The 16,592-nt window shown below is 39.1% G+C and overlaps 1 protein-coding gene across 2 annotated transcripts in view; it reads left to right on the top strand.

Annotated features, from left to right (window-relative positions):
* Positions 1-16,259, top strand: part of LOC137261471 (TNF receptor-associated factor 6-like) — a 44,060-nt gene extending 27,801 nt beyond the window's left edge. Inside the window, exons 1-6 of one of the 2 annotated variants that reach the window (XM_067799224.1) lie at positions 2,839-2,917; positions 7,361-7,517; positions 10,165-10,326; positions 10,633-10,704; positions 12,437-12,514; positions 12,903-14,155. In XM_067799224.1, coding sequence (XP_067655325.1) covers positions 2,916-2,917; positions 7,361-7,517; positions 10,165-10,326; positions 10,633-10,704; positions 12,437-12,514; positions 12,903-14,009 — 1,578 coding nt within the window. In that variant the 5' untranslated portion in view covers positions 2,839-2,915 and the 3' untranslated portion in view covers positions 14,010-14,155. Of the gene's footprint in view, positions 1-2,838; positions 2,918-7,360; positions 7,518-10,164; positions 10,327-10,632; positions 10,705-12,436; positions 12,515-12,902 lie in introns of those variants that run through there. The other variant, XM_067799223.1, reaches the window with a different exon arrangement.
* Positions 16,260-16,592: the final 333 nt, after the last annotated feature.

Below are 16,592 nucleotides of genomic sequence, written 5' to 3' on the forward strand. Positions count from 1 at the left end.
CATCACACTTTAATTCCATGTCATGATACCATGATTGCTTGTCATCACACCTTGATTGCTTACATTACACCTTGATTGCTTGCATCACACCTTGATTGCTTATCATCACACCTTGATAGCATGTCATGACTCCTTGACTACATGTCATCATAACTTGATTGCATGTCATCACACCTTAAAAGCATGTCGTCACACCTTGATTGCATGTCAGCACAGCTTTATTGCTTGTCATTGAACCTTAACTGCTTATCATCATTCTTTCGTTGCTTTTCATCATACCTTGTTAGCATGTTATAATACCTGATGCTCACAATGTCAGTCACTAGTTTATCTAATCAGTGTTGAGTATTTTCAAACCACCATGATTTACCTGTAAGAGACAAAATATTTTTTTCTGAATGACCACACATATGCCTATCAAAGCCAATTAAATTGTTTTTTGGATATGTTATGTGTTTGATTTTCTAGATAAGATCACCAATATAACTTTCATCCATCTGTCAAAGCAGAGACTCATACAACATGTGAAACTGCCCGGCAATGCAGGAACTGGTCTCATATATTTGTATAAGTATTCTGTTGTGTTTGATCTGGAACAGTGGAAGTCAGTAACAGTTTGGGGCTTAGGAAGAACTAGGTCATTGAACTTCCTGTTTGGTTTTCCGAATGCACATGTTAGTTAATCCTTCAACCAATGCTTTATCAGCATTCTTTTAGTCATGTGTAAAGTGGGCAGTGTATACTGTGATTGTTCTGGAGGTTATTGCTGGTGTTCCTCTAGAACTCATGTTTTATGATAGATCTTCGTAAAGGGACCTGGATTTCTCATGGAAAAAGGGAATGATTTTGAAGATAAGCCTTATTACAAAGTTTTGTAATTTGCTACTCCAAATGGCGAAAAATGAAACTCTTCTATAAAGGTACAGGATGTTGAATGTCTTTGTAGAATCATTCCACAGTTCAGAATCTCTCATCTCATTTCCTTTTTACTTTTAATACATTTGCTTAAAAATTATATTACATTTTATTATTGCTTATTCAGTGGGATCTATGATAGATTCCAGGGGTGGAGAGTAGCCTAGGTTAAGTGTTCGCTCATCACGCTGACAATTCAGGTTTGATTCCTCACATGGGTGCAATGTGTGCATCCAGTTGCCGTTGTCCCCAGCAATGATGTTGTTGAAAGCAACACGAAACTAAAATCACTCTCTCACTCACTCACTCACTCACTCACTCACTCACTCACTCACTCACTGTGATAATTTACCTTAAGCTGAAGTCATCTTTGTAACTTCAGCTGAAGACTAATTAAGTTTTAAGACTGTCCAAACTAATTACCATGACAGTGTTCTCCAGGTATAGACAATCATATACTTGTATAACTCATAGTTGGAATCTCAAATTTTGTACTTCAGTCAGCTACCCGTAAAGATCAGGGTTAGATCTTCAGTAACCCATGCTTGTCATAAGTGACGACTAACAGGATTGGATGGTCAGGCTTTCTGACTGGGTTGACTTAGCCTACACTCTCACATATGTGTATGTCCTACACTGCTTATCATGGGTGCATGGTATGCCATGGTGGGTACGTATGGCGGTACACAGCTCTCGGTTCAGTTCATTAATAATAAAATTTGTTAGGATAAACATTTTCATGGAAAGGCACTGTCAGTTTGGTTAAAGTTCCTCTTGAAATTGGGACCCAAATGAATGTGCCCTTACACAATCTTGTTCATCCAATTCTTATTAGCATGAGTTGTTGACAATAGTAGAACAGACGTCAGAAATGGTAGCTACATGTAGATGCCATCTTGAATTAGTTACTGGGAATATTTGTGCTGACATCCCGTAGGCATTGTGCTTAAGATAAGATAAGATATTGTTGCTACGACAACCGAACTTACCATATTTTCAAAGTGAACTTGGTGGATCAAACCAAAAACAAAATACTGCGGAATGCCATTTCAGCCCTACTAGTTAGATGGTTACTGAGTGGTCTGACATGTTGACTTGGTTATTAACGTCTTTGTACTCCAAGGACAGCTGAAACATTGTGAAGTAGTTGAGGGAATGAGTTTAGTTTTATGTCATTCATAGCAATATTCCAGGAATATCATGACGGGGGACACCAGTAATAGGTACTCAGGTTGGGAATTGAACCCGGAGTTGAGTAATAAAATGACAAGCAAGATTTTTAGTTGGTTGAACTTTGCTAGTGACATCTATCTAAAGGTGCTTCCCACCTGGTGGCAGTTTGGTGAATCGATCGATGAGGCTTGTTGATTGCTGTTATTCAGGGGCCCGTTTCACAAAACTCTCGCAAACCTAAGATCTTGTAACTTTTCTCGTAGCTCTTGTACCTGTCATAGTGTAACATAAGAGGTGCAAATGCTACGAGAAAAGTTACGAGATCTTAGGCTTACAAGAGTTTTGTGAAACGGGGCCGAGGTCTGTACAGTGAACCCTTTACCTGTTTGTCCAAAGATTTTCATGTTGATGTGAACACCCTGAGAAGAATTGCTCTGATAATTTTATGTTGTGTCCGTTCCACTATAACAGGATGTCAAGGGCCTAGTATTCTCATTGGTCAAAGTTGTGTTGTTAGAAGTGCCCCCTTCAATCAGCAAGACGGATGTGGCACCAGGTGGTTTGTTCTTCTGGGTTACCAGAATGTTCCGTCTGCATACTTGATCATTCCTCTCATTGGTCGAGTCGTTTGGGCCAATAGGAATCCTGGAATATATTCAGGAAGTGACATGCCAGTAGTTTGTAGTGTTGATACAGTATTGTTGAAACTTTATGTGCATTTCGATACAGTTTGGACTTAAATGACATTGAAGACATTTGATGTGAATAAGGATGACTTGACTTGGAGGCTAAAGAAAATGTGTATTACTTTACACAGAAGCTAGTGGATGTAAGTATGACGTGACATGGAGGATAGTGGATAAGTATTACATGACATGAAGGCTAGAGAATATAAGGAGACATGACCTGAAAGCTAATGGATATAAGTATAACATGACATGAAGAATAGTGGATATAAGTATGACATGACATGGTGGCTAGTGGATATACGTATGACATGACATGGAGGCTAGTGGATATATGTATGACATGACATGGAAGCTAGTGGACATACGTATGACATGACATGGAGACTAGTGGCTATTAGTATGACATGACATGGTGGGTAGTGGATATACATATGACATGACATGGAGACTAGTGGAGATAAGTATGACGTCCTAGTGGATATAAGGTTTAAATGACATGGAGACCAGTGGATATTAGTATTACATGGCATGAAGACTAGTGGATGTAAGTATAACATATATAAAGGTCAGTGGATATAAATATGACTTGACATGGAGGCTAGTGGATATAAATATGACTTGACATGGAGACTAGTGGATATAAATATGACTTGACATGGAGAGTGGTGGATGTAAGTATGACATGACATGAAGACTAGTAGATATAAGCATGACTTGACATGGAGACTGATGAATATAAGTATAACATGACATGGTGAATAGTGCGTTTAACATGATATGGAAGCTCTTTGATATTCATGAAGCAGCATTACATTGGAAACCTTATAAACCACACCATGAAAACCAGACTTTTGCCACACCTTCAGGAATATTTATGTATTTTGATGAAGTTATTTGATCTTTCAAGCAGGGATGGAATTGCTGATAAAAATAAATTGTCCTAGAATATGATTGATGAGATAGTATTTAAGCTGTGTCAGTTTTTGTCCTACCTCTTTTCCTTCCTGGATTCATGTTGTCAGTCCTGTCTGGCTTGTTTTCATGCCAATCAGGAAGTTGAAGAACATCCTTGGTGTGCAGCACACCTGCTGTCAAACAGGTGTTTGCCTGGTTGTCTGTGTCTACATTATTGCTTGACAGGTGTCACCTGTTCCTATTGTTGTCCCTGTCTTCTACTGTCATCCCTGTCATCGACTGTCTCCATCATTGTCCCTGTCATCAACCACCTCCATCATTGTCCCTGTCATCAACCTCCCTCCATCATTGTCCCTCTCATCAACTGTCTCCACCTTTGTTCCTGTCATGAACTGTCTCCATCATTGTCCCTGTCATCAAGTGTCTCCATCATTGTCCCTGTCATCAACTCTCTCTCCATCATTGTCCATGTCATCAGCTGTCTCCATCATTGTCCCTGTCATCAGCTGTCTCCATCATTGTCCCTGTCATCAACTGTCTCCATCATTGTCCCTGCCATCAACTGTTTCCATCATTGTCCCTGTCATCAACTCTCTCTCCATCATTGTCCCTGTCATCAACTCTCTCTCCATCATTGTCCCTGTCATCAACTCTCTCTCCATCATTGTCCATGTCATCAGCTGTCTCCATCATTGTCCCTGTCATCAGCTGTCTCCATCATTGTCCCTGTCATCAACTGTCTCCATCATTGTCCCTGCCATCAACTGTTTCCATCATTTTCCCTGTCATCAACTGTCTCCATCATTGTCCCTGTCATCAACTCTCTCTCCATCATTTTCCCTGTCATCAACTGTTTCCATCATTGTCCCTGTCATCAACTCTCTCTCCATCATTGTCCATGTCATCAGCTGTCTCCATCATTGTCCCTGTCATCAACTCTCTCTCCATCATTGTCCCTCTCATCAACTGTTTCCATCATTTTCCCTGTCATCAAGTGTCTCCATCATCGTCCTTGTCATCAGCTGTCTCCATCATTGTATCCATCATTGTTTATCTCCATCATTGCCCCTGTCATCAAGTGTCTCCATCATTGTCTCTGTCATTGATTGTCTCCCTCAAACTGTTTTCATTGTGAGTATGGTTGTTATCCAATACAGTATAAAATGTTCAACATTTCCAAGGTTTTTTTTCCTGGCACCTTTCAATAGCTTTTCATGTCACCTGATGCAACTTGAATCAAGTAAATTCAATTGAGCATATTTTTTCTTTTCTTTTCTTGATTTTGGTTTAAACACAATCAATTTTTCCCATCTCCATCCAGCCAGTTTGGTTAAAAGAATCCATAATTCGTTAAAAAAGACTGTTCTGTCCCAATCAATGATCAGAAACATCTGCAATCAAACTCATGGAGTTATTTTCTGAGAGAAATATTCTTATAAAATGATTCAGTACATGTCATATATTTTAGGAAGCTATAGTTAGAAATCTTTGGATTTCGTTGCCATTGAAATGAAATGGAAACCCAGAAAAAGTGTTATTCCTCTGCTACAAAAAGGTTCCCAGACCGCAATGTCTTACTGTCACCTTGTACTGTCAACTTCCTGGTTTATTGTCACCTTGTAGCTCAATGAGGAAGTGATTTCTTGCAGATATACGAGATGGCCAAGATACTTTGGCAGCCTAGATAATGATTGAGGAGTGTCCCACTTGTCCCACAGGGTTTATCCAGAGAGTTCATCTGAAGGCCATTCCATGAACAGAACAGGCAGTTTTGTTGATGTTATGAAGACACTTTGTTGATGCAATATAGACACCTTGTTGATGCAATACAAACACCTTAGTTGATGCACTATAGACACCTTTATTCATGAAATTCAGACACCTTTTTGACACAGTACAGACACATTTTGTTGATGCAATACAGACACCTTGTTAATGCAATATAGACACCTGTTGTTGCACTACAGACACATTGTTGATGCATTTCAGACACCTTTCTTGATTAAATACACTTTGTTGACACAATACAGACAACACTGTTGTTGCAATACAGACACCTTGTTGATACAATACAGACACCACTGTTAAAACAATGCAGACACTTTGTTGATGCAACAGTCACCTACCTTGATACAATACTGACACCTTGTTGATGCAATTCAGACACCTTGTTGATGCAATGCAGTCACGTCAGTTTCATTTATACAGACAATTGTTTACCCTTCATTATAATGATCATTCTAAACACTGAAATGTAAATATCAACTAAAATTCACGTGTACCATATTTCCTAGCATATCAAAACACTGTTAACAAAAAATATTTTGCCTCTCCTAATAAGGTAATATTTTCCTGTTTGATGTCAAGGTTTCATCCCTTCAGAATGTAAGAACAGGAAATATTTGATGGATATTTTTGAATTTTGCAGATTTTGTGTGTATGTGTACCGTTAATTAATTCAGTGTTGAAGAACTAGTGACTGTAGAATGACAGACGTCAGACAGACAATACTGTATTACCTTAAAAGGAGTTTACCTTGGGTCACAGATCTTGAAAAAAAAATAAATAGAGGATACTAAACGACCATCCGTGTAATGTAATACCATTTTTATTAAATGAGTTAATGATTTGGTATCAAACGAGCGAAAGCGAGTTTGATACAAAATCTGTAACGAGTTTAATAAAAATGATATTTCACAGAAGCGAGTTTAGTATTCTGTTTATTACTCGCCACCATAAATTGACTGAAACTGCCGCAAAATTCCCTACAGTGTGACCACTCTCAGGTTTCCGCGAGTCAAGCAGGGGCTAGTAAAATTGCGACATCGGCATTAGCATTGTGACATCACAACTTTGAACCATTTTGACGTCATAGGTCAAGCGGTATTACACTAGTGCAATATTGCCGTGAAGATATTACACTGTAGTATCTTCAACGGGCGAGTAGTAATACATAAATAAAAACATAAAATATGAAATAACGTAAAACATAATAATATGTAATTATACATAAATATTATGGCAGGAACATGAGAAATGGACTTCATGCATCGTAACCATGTGGGGAATCGAACCCGGATCATTGGTGTGACAAGCAGATGCTTTATCCACATTTTCCCCACCTCCCAATAAGACGCTCAAATTTACAGTGTAGAGTTTCATATCATGGGTTTGCCAGAAACATATGATATGGGATTGAATCCAGGTTCACCACAATTGTATTTCAGGTAACCATGTTATATGACCTGTGATGATCTGGATAAGAAATGATCTTCAACAACCCATGCTTGTTGAAAGAGGTGACTAAGAGGATTGGGCAGTCATGCTCACTGACTTGGTTGACATGTCATCGTGTCCCAACTGCCTGGACTGATGCTCACCCAGTTAATCACATCTTTATCTTGTCTAGACTGAATTATTGATGTCATACAGCTGGGGAATTGCTTAGAAACAAATGCATCTTAGAATTGAGCTGACTTGTCTCATCCACATCTGGGCTGTATCTCCAATTTTACCACAAGGAAGTGATCATGATTGTTACGCAAATTTATCGCTTGCTTAATCATTATTTTCAGGACACTGAGTGCGTATGGAGCCATTTTTCTTATGGTGTCAAGGAAAATTTCATTCTTTTGATTCTTATTGTCCATTTTCTGCTGTTTTTACAGGGAGGGTGAGGCCCGTTGTCCAGTTGACAATGAACGGATCGACGAGCGGGAATTATTCGCTGACAACTTTGCCAAACGTGAAATCCTTAACTTCAAAGTAAAGTGTCCCAATTCAAGACAAGGCTGTGAGGTGCTGGCCACTCTCAAGAAAGTTCAGGTATATTCAAAGTTCAAGGATATCTTCGTTTTTAAAATACTGAGTTAAATTTCATATGCACAATGGCAGTGTACTGTCTGATTAATGCCTGTGATCCTTTCTGCTCTCTGGGTCAGTGGGGTAGCCTAGTGGTCAATGACCTGTCGATTTCCCACATGGGTACAGTGTGTGAAGTCTATTGCAGATGTCCCCTTCCATGATATTGCTGTATGCTTAAAACGACTATGCTTGTCGCAAGAGGCGACTAACGGGATCGGGTGGTCAGACTCCCTGACTTGGTTGACACATGTCATGGGTTCCCAATTGCGCAGATCGATGCTCATGTTGTTGATCACTGGATTGTCTGGTCCAGACTCAATTATTTACAGACCGCCGCCATATAGCTGTAATATTGCTGAGTGTGGCGTAAAACTAAACTCACTCACTCACTGTTTTCTTAAAACAATATTCATTCACTGACAAATACATAGATCCAAGTACATCAATGCATTGTGTAAGTGTTTCATGTATTTTCTGCGTCCAGTGACGTGATGTTTTTAGCCATTCATTTGCCAATGTTGAGGGATATTTTTACACCGTTTTTCAGTTAGGGACACCTGAAATGGGCTTTACACATTTTATCCACGTGGGAAATCAAACCCGGGTCTTCAACATGGCAAGCGAATGCTTAAACCCTTAGGTTATCCCATCGCCCGTTTGCCCATCATGACCATCGCAAGTTAACATGACATGGCACATGGGTTTAAATCACGTTGATCACTAGATCAGAGCACCCCCAATTGCTGATTTCTAGGGTCTTTTTGGAAATGTGAAGGTCATTGAAAGTAATGAAGTAGTGTACTTTAGGCCACTCTTAGGAGCTCTTTATTTCCTGTTGAAGATTTGGCAATGTGAATATTATTGTGTAGGACCAGTATAGATTGTTTTTGCAATCGTTTTAAATATTTGCACAATATCCTCATTCTTTTGTATGCCCTAATTGCGTAGATCAGTGTTCATGTTGTTGATCATTGGATTGTCTGGTACAGAATTGATTATTTACAGACCTGCCATATAGCTGCAATGTTGCTTAAAACTGACATAAAACTAAACTTACTCTCTCAATCCATCTCTAAATATTTGCTGCTTGTTGCAAGAGGCGACTAACAGGATAGAGTGGTCAGGCTCGCTGACTTGTTTGAGACATGTCATCGGTTCCCAATTGCGCAGATCGTTGCTCATGTTGTTGATCACTGGATTGTCTGGTCCAGACTCAATTATTTACAGACCGCCGTCATATAGCTGTAATATTGCCGAGTGCTGCGTAAAACTAAACTCACTCACTCACTCACTCTAAATATTTGCACATTGTCCTCATTCGTTTCATATAGTCCAAGCCCAAATGCTGGAAAAGTCCCCATCTTATAGGATCTCTCAGCAGCAGTAAACGGTCTTACCCAGTAATCAATATGACACCTCTCACTCTTCAAAAATTCTTGTTGATATGGAAGTAGCCTCAGAACGTACAGGTTACTAAAGCCATACTGGGTTCTGTCCACTGTTGAAACTGTCCTCATGTTCATAGACAACCTAACCCGTGAAGTTCCCGGGGTAGAATAGGCCTTCAGCAACCCATGCTTGCCATAAAAGGTGACTATGCTTGTCGTAAGAGGCGACTAACGGGATCGGGTGGTCAGACTAGCTGACTTGGTTGACACATGTCATCGGTTCCCAATTGCACAGATCGATGCTCATGTTGTTGATCACTGGATTGTCTGGTCCAGACTCGATTATTTACAGACCGTCGCCATATAGCTGGAATATTGCTAAGTGCGACGTAAAACTAAACTCACTCACTCACTCACTCATGGACAACCTGCATGGGTATTAACCATGTGGTCTAATGGGTGGTGACAAGCACTGGCCATGGTGTTCAGCATGGTCAAGATATGCACTTGGGGTGGTAAGGTTGGGTCTATCATATATTTGTCCTAGGAATATTTATATTTGCACAATATCCTCATACTTTTTTATATATTTGCCAAATATTGACTTTCCTTTTAAATACTTACATGATATCCTCAATTTTTAGATGTTTACACAATACCCTCATAGTGTTGTATATACTGGACAAAATATGTTAGGGATATTGGTATTTTTATGATTGATATTTCATCAGTGTGTTAGTGAATAAATAGATCATTATTCATAGTTTCAACATTTACATATATCCCTAACGAGTTTTGTCCAGTATACATTTACTGAATATCTGCTTTCTGTTTATACTCACGTCAGTATAAACATTATACGTTGCCAAGAACCAATGATACTAACAAGTATAAGTTAACTCATCGTGTTGACAGTAGCTGAAAAGTGCAAGAATCGATTTCAGAACTTCTCTCATTTTCGCTTGCACCTGAATAAAGTGTTGTGGCTATAGGTAAAGACTTCAGGTAACAGCATAGAGAGATAAACTGACTGTCTGACCGAGTCTTATTTTACGCTAGTTTTAGCAAGATTTCAGCAACATCATTTTATTTTAGAGTCTGAAGTTATTGTGTTTTAGGGTCATATTTTATTTTAGTGTTATATTTCATTTCATTTCATTTCATTTCATTTCATTTCATTTCATTTCATTTCATTTCATTTCATTTTATTTTATTTTTAGGAACATACAGATCAGTGTCCCCTGGCCCTAGTCCCATGTCCCAATCGATGTACGGACATACTCCTCCGTAGAGATATCCCAAACCATGTACAGTTCAACTGCCGTCGCAGAATCCTACAGTGCCAAAATTGTCAGAAGGATGTCACTGCTGAAGAAATGGAGGTGAGATAACTTTGAAACAAGGTGGGACAAAATAACTGGTTTGTTGATCTTATCCTATCTTAGTCTGACTTGAATATCAACTGGCAGCTGTGATATCGCTGGAATATTGACATATAGCGTAAAACATCACTCACTCATTCCAAAACAATTTTTAAAAAAAAGTGAAATGTTTGACATTTTCAGTTCTCCATTGCTTGAAAATTAAACAATGATGTTGATTTGGCACTAATTGGGTTTTTTTTATGTAATGTGAAATATGACATTCAACAGTTAATTTGCTAAGTGCCCCCTGGTATTTCCTTTCAGCATCATCTGACAGAGTGTCCGCTCGTGCAGGTATTCTGTCAGTACTGTGGTGGAGGCTTCATCAAGCAAGCAGTGAGTTGTGATTCTCTTAGTGAAAGAGGCAGTTGGGTAGCCTAGTGGTTAAAGCATTCACTCATCACACTGTAAACCCAGGTCTAATTCCCCTCATGGGTCCAATGCATGAAGCCCACATCGGGTGTCCACCGCTGTGATGTTGCTAAAAGTGGCATAAAACCTCTCTGACTGTAAGTGGAGACAGTTGCAGTTTCTATACGTATCTGTAACTTTAATACGTACTCTCACATGCCCACTATCACATCCTGTATACATACTGCTTTCTACATGATCATGTGAAATAGCCACTGGCCTATTGATTGGTAACAGTATTTTCATGGGGTAATATCGTAAATACATCACAGTCTCTGACCTGTTAAGTTCTGATATACTTTTAAATCATGCACGATTATGGCCTGATGATATTTACAGCTTATCGTATTTACAGCTTATTGATGAAACACGAAAATATCTTATTCTCATCTATTTTTGTAATATTTTGCTTACTGTCTATGTTCAGATTTCAGACTTTTGAATTATTTTGTGATCTAGTATCCTCAGGCATAGCTAACCCAGCTAGGTAGCAAACATTGGAAACTATTTCACACACTAATAGATTGTTTCAGTTGGCTGACAGAATCTGATGTGCGGATGGATTCATGTAGCTTAAGAATTATATTTATTCAATTACAGCATAAACTTAATAATTCATGCATTTATCATGCACAGACATGTAATACTCCATTTTATATTTTTTTCATGGATATTAAACCTCTGATACAGCCATATACATAGTATATAAAGGGCTCCAGATAATGTTTCAACACCAGGAGTGTGTACTTCTTATTTTTCAGTAAAGTAGGAGAAAAACTAGACAACATGTACTGAAGTAGTGAATAGGATTTATTGGAGAGTGACTATGACAAGACAAATGAGTGATGCTAGTAAGCAGTTTGTTTATTATTCATGCAGAAATTTGATCACTTGACTGTTTACACGTCTTTGAGGCATAGCCTTGTTTCTGAAAGAAACTTGGAATTTGTTTCTGTGCCACCATGTTTACTTACCAATTTTGACCAATCAAATTAAACTGAGATAATTTGCTGCAGTATGATTCCCAAACCATGACAAGGGAAACCACGATGTGTCGCTGTCATGTGAATTTAAATGTTGTGCAATGCTTGAAATAACTTGCCACATCATCATATCATAATCCACATACTACTTGCCACACCACCATAATCCACATACTACTTGCCACACCATCATGATCCACATACTACTTGCCACACCATCACTTCCACATCATAGAATGACATGTACATACTACTTTCCTCACCACCAAGTACATATACATTGTACTACTTGCCACATTACCAAATAAATATACTACTTGCTCCACAATATTTCACACTTACTACTTTCCACACTACCACATACATATACTACTTGCCACACCACCAAATACACATGCTGAATGCCTCACAACTTTGAACACATTCTACATGCCACACCACTGCATACAGGTACTGTTTTCAACACCACTACATACACATACAAGCAACACTTCAGGACATCCTGTAACTCCTTGTGTTGTGTTCTGGCTGCCAATCACATAGGATCATATTCAAGGATGTAGCCTTGTTGTGTTATGCTGCTTCGAGTTTGGTGGCACCTTGCCAATAGTTTACAAGCCCCTATGCCATGGTTGATAGTGAACATCCTTGAATAACATGGTCTGTATTTGCAGCTCAGCGGACATCATGAGAAGGACTGTCCTAATTATCCAATATCCTGCGACTTCGGACCTCTTGGATGTTCTGCTCAGGTAAGTCTTTCAATTCTGGTACAGTGCTGTTCAACAATATGTATTCCTTTTCCTGTTTTTGACTTTAAATGTTTTTCTCATGAGTGTCCTGTGAAGAATTTTTGGGGGAGAGCTAATGAATTCTGACTGTTACTTTTGGAATATCCATGTGTTTTCAGATTGTTATTGTTATTGATCTTGGTATTTCAAGACTCAGAAATTGTAACATTTTTGGTCCACTTAACACTTCAAAATGATCTTGGCTCAGATATTCTAATGTTTTTGAGAAATTTTCACCCAAAGTTTTGAGATTCCCAAGTGTTGAATTCCTTCTTAGAGAAATGAATCTGAGAGCATGTGATGTTCTTGTCCACTGAATATAACAGTTAATGGTGATTTGTTTCCTCAGTTTGAGCGGAAAATGGAGCAAGAACACTATGTGGATGCCACAGTCGAACATCAACGCATGCTCTGTCACGGTGTGGTCACCATTCTCCGCAAGTTTGGGATCCAGAGCATCTCCCCAACCTCAGTCCCTGTGCTATCAGGCGGACTCACCCCGATGGAAGTGTCCACTTCTCTGTCAGCCATGGGCAGTTACATCAGCCAGCTCCAAGGCCTCTCCATGCAAGATCACAGTCATGGCTCAAACATAACAGATTCTCGGACACCAGACGGACAGTCAGTTAAACAGTTCAGCTTGGATCCCTTGAAAACTAGCCTTGATCCTTTTCATTTTCATCGAAGTGTGTCGGATACACTTCCACAGCCATCAAACGAGACTTTAGAAGGTGCTCATGTTAGCCATACCTCAAAACCATCTGATGCCGAGGGTGTACAGGGTGCTCTGTCCTTGCAGGGGGCATCAGGACTAGAACTCCAGAGTCTCAAAAACCAGAACATGTACCAGGATGAAAGTTTGGCCCGTCATGACCAACAGCTGGTTGAAATCAAAGCAAAGAATGAGATTTTGGAGAAAACAAACAAGGAATTGAAGTACAAACTGCGTTACCTTGACAATGCTGTGCAGGAGTTTGAAGGCCGGGCATGCAATGGACAGTTCTACTGGAGGATCAAGAATTACCACAAGCTCCGAGAGGAAGCAGAACAGGGCATCAACACCGCTCTGCACAGTCCTTCTTTCTATTCCAACTGCTATGGTTACAAGTTGTGTATCAGAGCTAATCTTAATGGTGTGGATGCAGCCAAAGGAAGCCATCTTTCAATCTTCATACATTTCATGCAAGGTGACTGGGACGAGATTCTCGACTGGCCATTTTCAGGCCGGATTGTTCTGTCAGTGATTGATCAGAATCCAATATGTGAGCTCAGAAATCATATTGCTGAGACTCTTATTGCCAAACCCAATTTGGCAGCTTTTCAAAAACCGGTCACACCAAGGAATCACAAAGGATTTGGATATATGGAATTTGTAGCCTTAAGCGTGTTGGATACCGCAGACTTTGTTAGGAATGATACGCTTATCATTAAAGCTCAAGTTATCCCAGCAACGTGATGAGGGTTCCTATATAATCCTGTGTTTTCAGACTTTTTTGGGTGTTGACTTGGATGCTGCACCTCTTTTCAGATTCAGTCTATGTATCGGGGATTGAGGTTGATGGACCGCGTGGTCCTAATCCAGGATAAACACTTGATGTGTTTTGGGGTTGTTCTTTATTTTATTTTGTTCGTTATGTTTGTTTGTTTATGAAGATGACAAGAATGATACTTACACATAAGAATTCCCAAGATCTATATATTCCAATGATGTCTGTAATCAGAAATTATATATAAACTTGATTTAGACACCTTTGAGATCATAACTAAAAAGTTCAATCTGAAAGAATTTTAGGGGACTAGCTGTGTTTGAAATGTATGATGGTGCCTTGCTGCCATCAGGACCCTCTGATTTTAGAGGATGCAGGTTCTTATTAATATCTTGAGGCTAAATATTTGAGTTAAAGTTGAGTGAAACCAATAGTGACAAGGTGACATAGTCACAAATATCATGAAACACAGTGTAGTGACAAATTTATGTTCGACTTATGTTGTGGTGCCTGTAGATATCTCCAAATCTTAAATGAACAACGAAACAAATATTATTTAAAGAACTGCAGCTTTTGTGCAACATTTACAACAGTATGTGAATTTACTTCAGACTTTAAGGATCCGTTTAATTTGAAAATATGTGCCCTAAATAAGATCTGGAATGGTCAAAGGGCTGACTGTTTTTAAACAATGGACTTCAGACTCCAATAGTATCACTGCAGACCTCAAAGAACCTAGGGTCGCCCTTAATTTTTAGAACTGTTGATTATGCAGCTTTTGTCAGTATTAAGGAATTCAGTGATTGCTTGTTTGATTTCAGACTTGTAGCATGTTCACCTTTATTTGAAATGATCTATGTGATAGAGCTTGATTACTGCTGTTTCAAATTAGCTTAGATGCTGATGAACTGGATGATTTAGACTGCAGAAGGCATGTCATCTGATTGGTGTTTGAGCCTATAGAGTGTGACAGCCCTCTGTACATGGAGTGCTGGCTTTGTGTAAAAGAAGCCAGCTTCATGTTGAAGAAAGCCAAGTGACACAATACCACTTATGTTCAAGGTGAATTAGCCCAAATAGCAGATCCTGGCACAGCTAGGGGACACTATCCAGTACAGCAAATTGTGATTCCTGAGCCCATTAACAATTATTGATTTGTATGATGTGTCTTGAAAGCCAGACATAATAAAAACTGAAAGAAATGAAGTGATAGAAAATGGAAGTATACCAAGATGAGCAGAATGCAATGATTCATGGTTGTCAGTCACTGGCTTTGTTTTTTCTAATGAGGAGCATGTGTAAGATTCAAAACCTTTTGATGATTGTATATTCATAGCTATGAGAATATGTCATTTTCTCATAGCCCTGATCTGTGAGGATGGTGTACGTACAGTGAAATTCTGTGACATGTTTATGTGGTATCAGGGGTTCAAAAATCCCATCGCCCATCAGGACAAGTCTGTTTTCATTTCGGGCAATCAAATAATGGTGTCTTACTTGTCCGTGGACTACTAGACAATGTCCACTTGTGGCTTCGAACTGCAAATAATCTTAGATTTCATTTCATGTCTGCTCATAATGAAGCTATTAAATTTCGCAGCAATAATAAAGTAGAGCTAGTAGAGAGTGAAATTATCACTCTTCGATAAATAGCCAATAAACACTAACTTCAAGCATGGTGTCATAAAATCAGGGCAAAAGGAAAATTAGTCAGTACAAGTTACTTTCTTGAAGTCACTTACCCTGTGGCTAGTGACTTTTCAACATATTTTTGAACCCCTGTGGTATGTGTATCATATCTCTCTCTCTCTTTCTCTCTCTCTCTCTCTCTATATATATATCTTATAGACTGCATGGTGTCCAGGTCTCTGCAAACAGGTTTTGAACTGAGAAAAGTCAGGATTCGTTATATTATTACGTGAAGAAAAAAAGGCAGATTGAACACATCAGACTATGTAAGATACGATCACAAACAGAGACATCTGATTGGACCAGTCTAAGTAAACTTTGTCTCAGTGTATTTTGTTACACTCCACCACTGAGTCTAACAAAACCTAGTAGAAGGTCACGCCAGGTAACCTTTGAGCAACCAGTGGCAGTCCAAACAAATGCGAGATGGTTAAATAGATTTAACCAATCAGACAACGGCTACTATTTAGGGATCGGAGGGACTTTCAAAATATTCAGGTCACCGACACAGATCTCTCCACAAACAAAAATCAGCATATAACACAGTTATTTGACCTGCAGTATATACGCTTTTGGGTTTCTGTTGACATGGTTAGCATTAGCTAATATTTCCGCAAGATAACATCCTTGAATATTGTCAAAAACACTATTTTCAACGACTGTTTACTCACCGTTGTCATGGCAGTATGTACGCTGTGTGCATCACCTGGAAGCGATCGTACGCTAAATAGCATTCGGAATCATTCGGGTACGAACCTTTTCGAGATAAAAAGTTCATAAGGGATGTGCGAATGTGCACTTTCACGATTTGGTAAGCTGTGTTCTGATTGGTCAATCTCAAAGGTTACCTGACGCGACCTCCC

Source organism: Haliotis asinina, chromosome 14, assembly GCF_037392515.1.
Source record: "Haliotis asinina isolate JCU_RB_2024 chromosome 14, JCU_Hal_asi_v2, whole genome shotgun sequence".
Lineage (NCBI taxonomy): Eukaryota > Metazoa > Mollusca > Gastropoda > Lepetellida > Haliotidae > Haliotis > Haliotis asinina.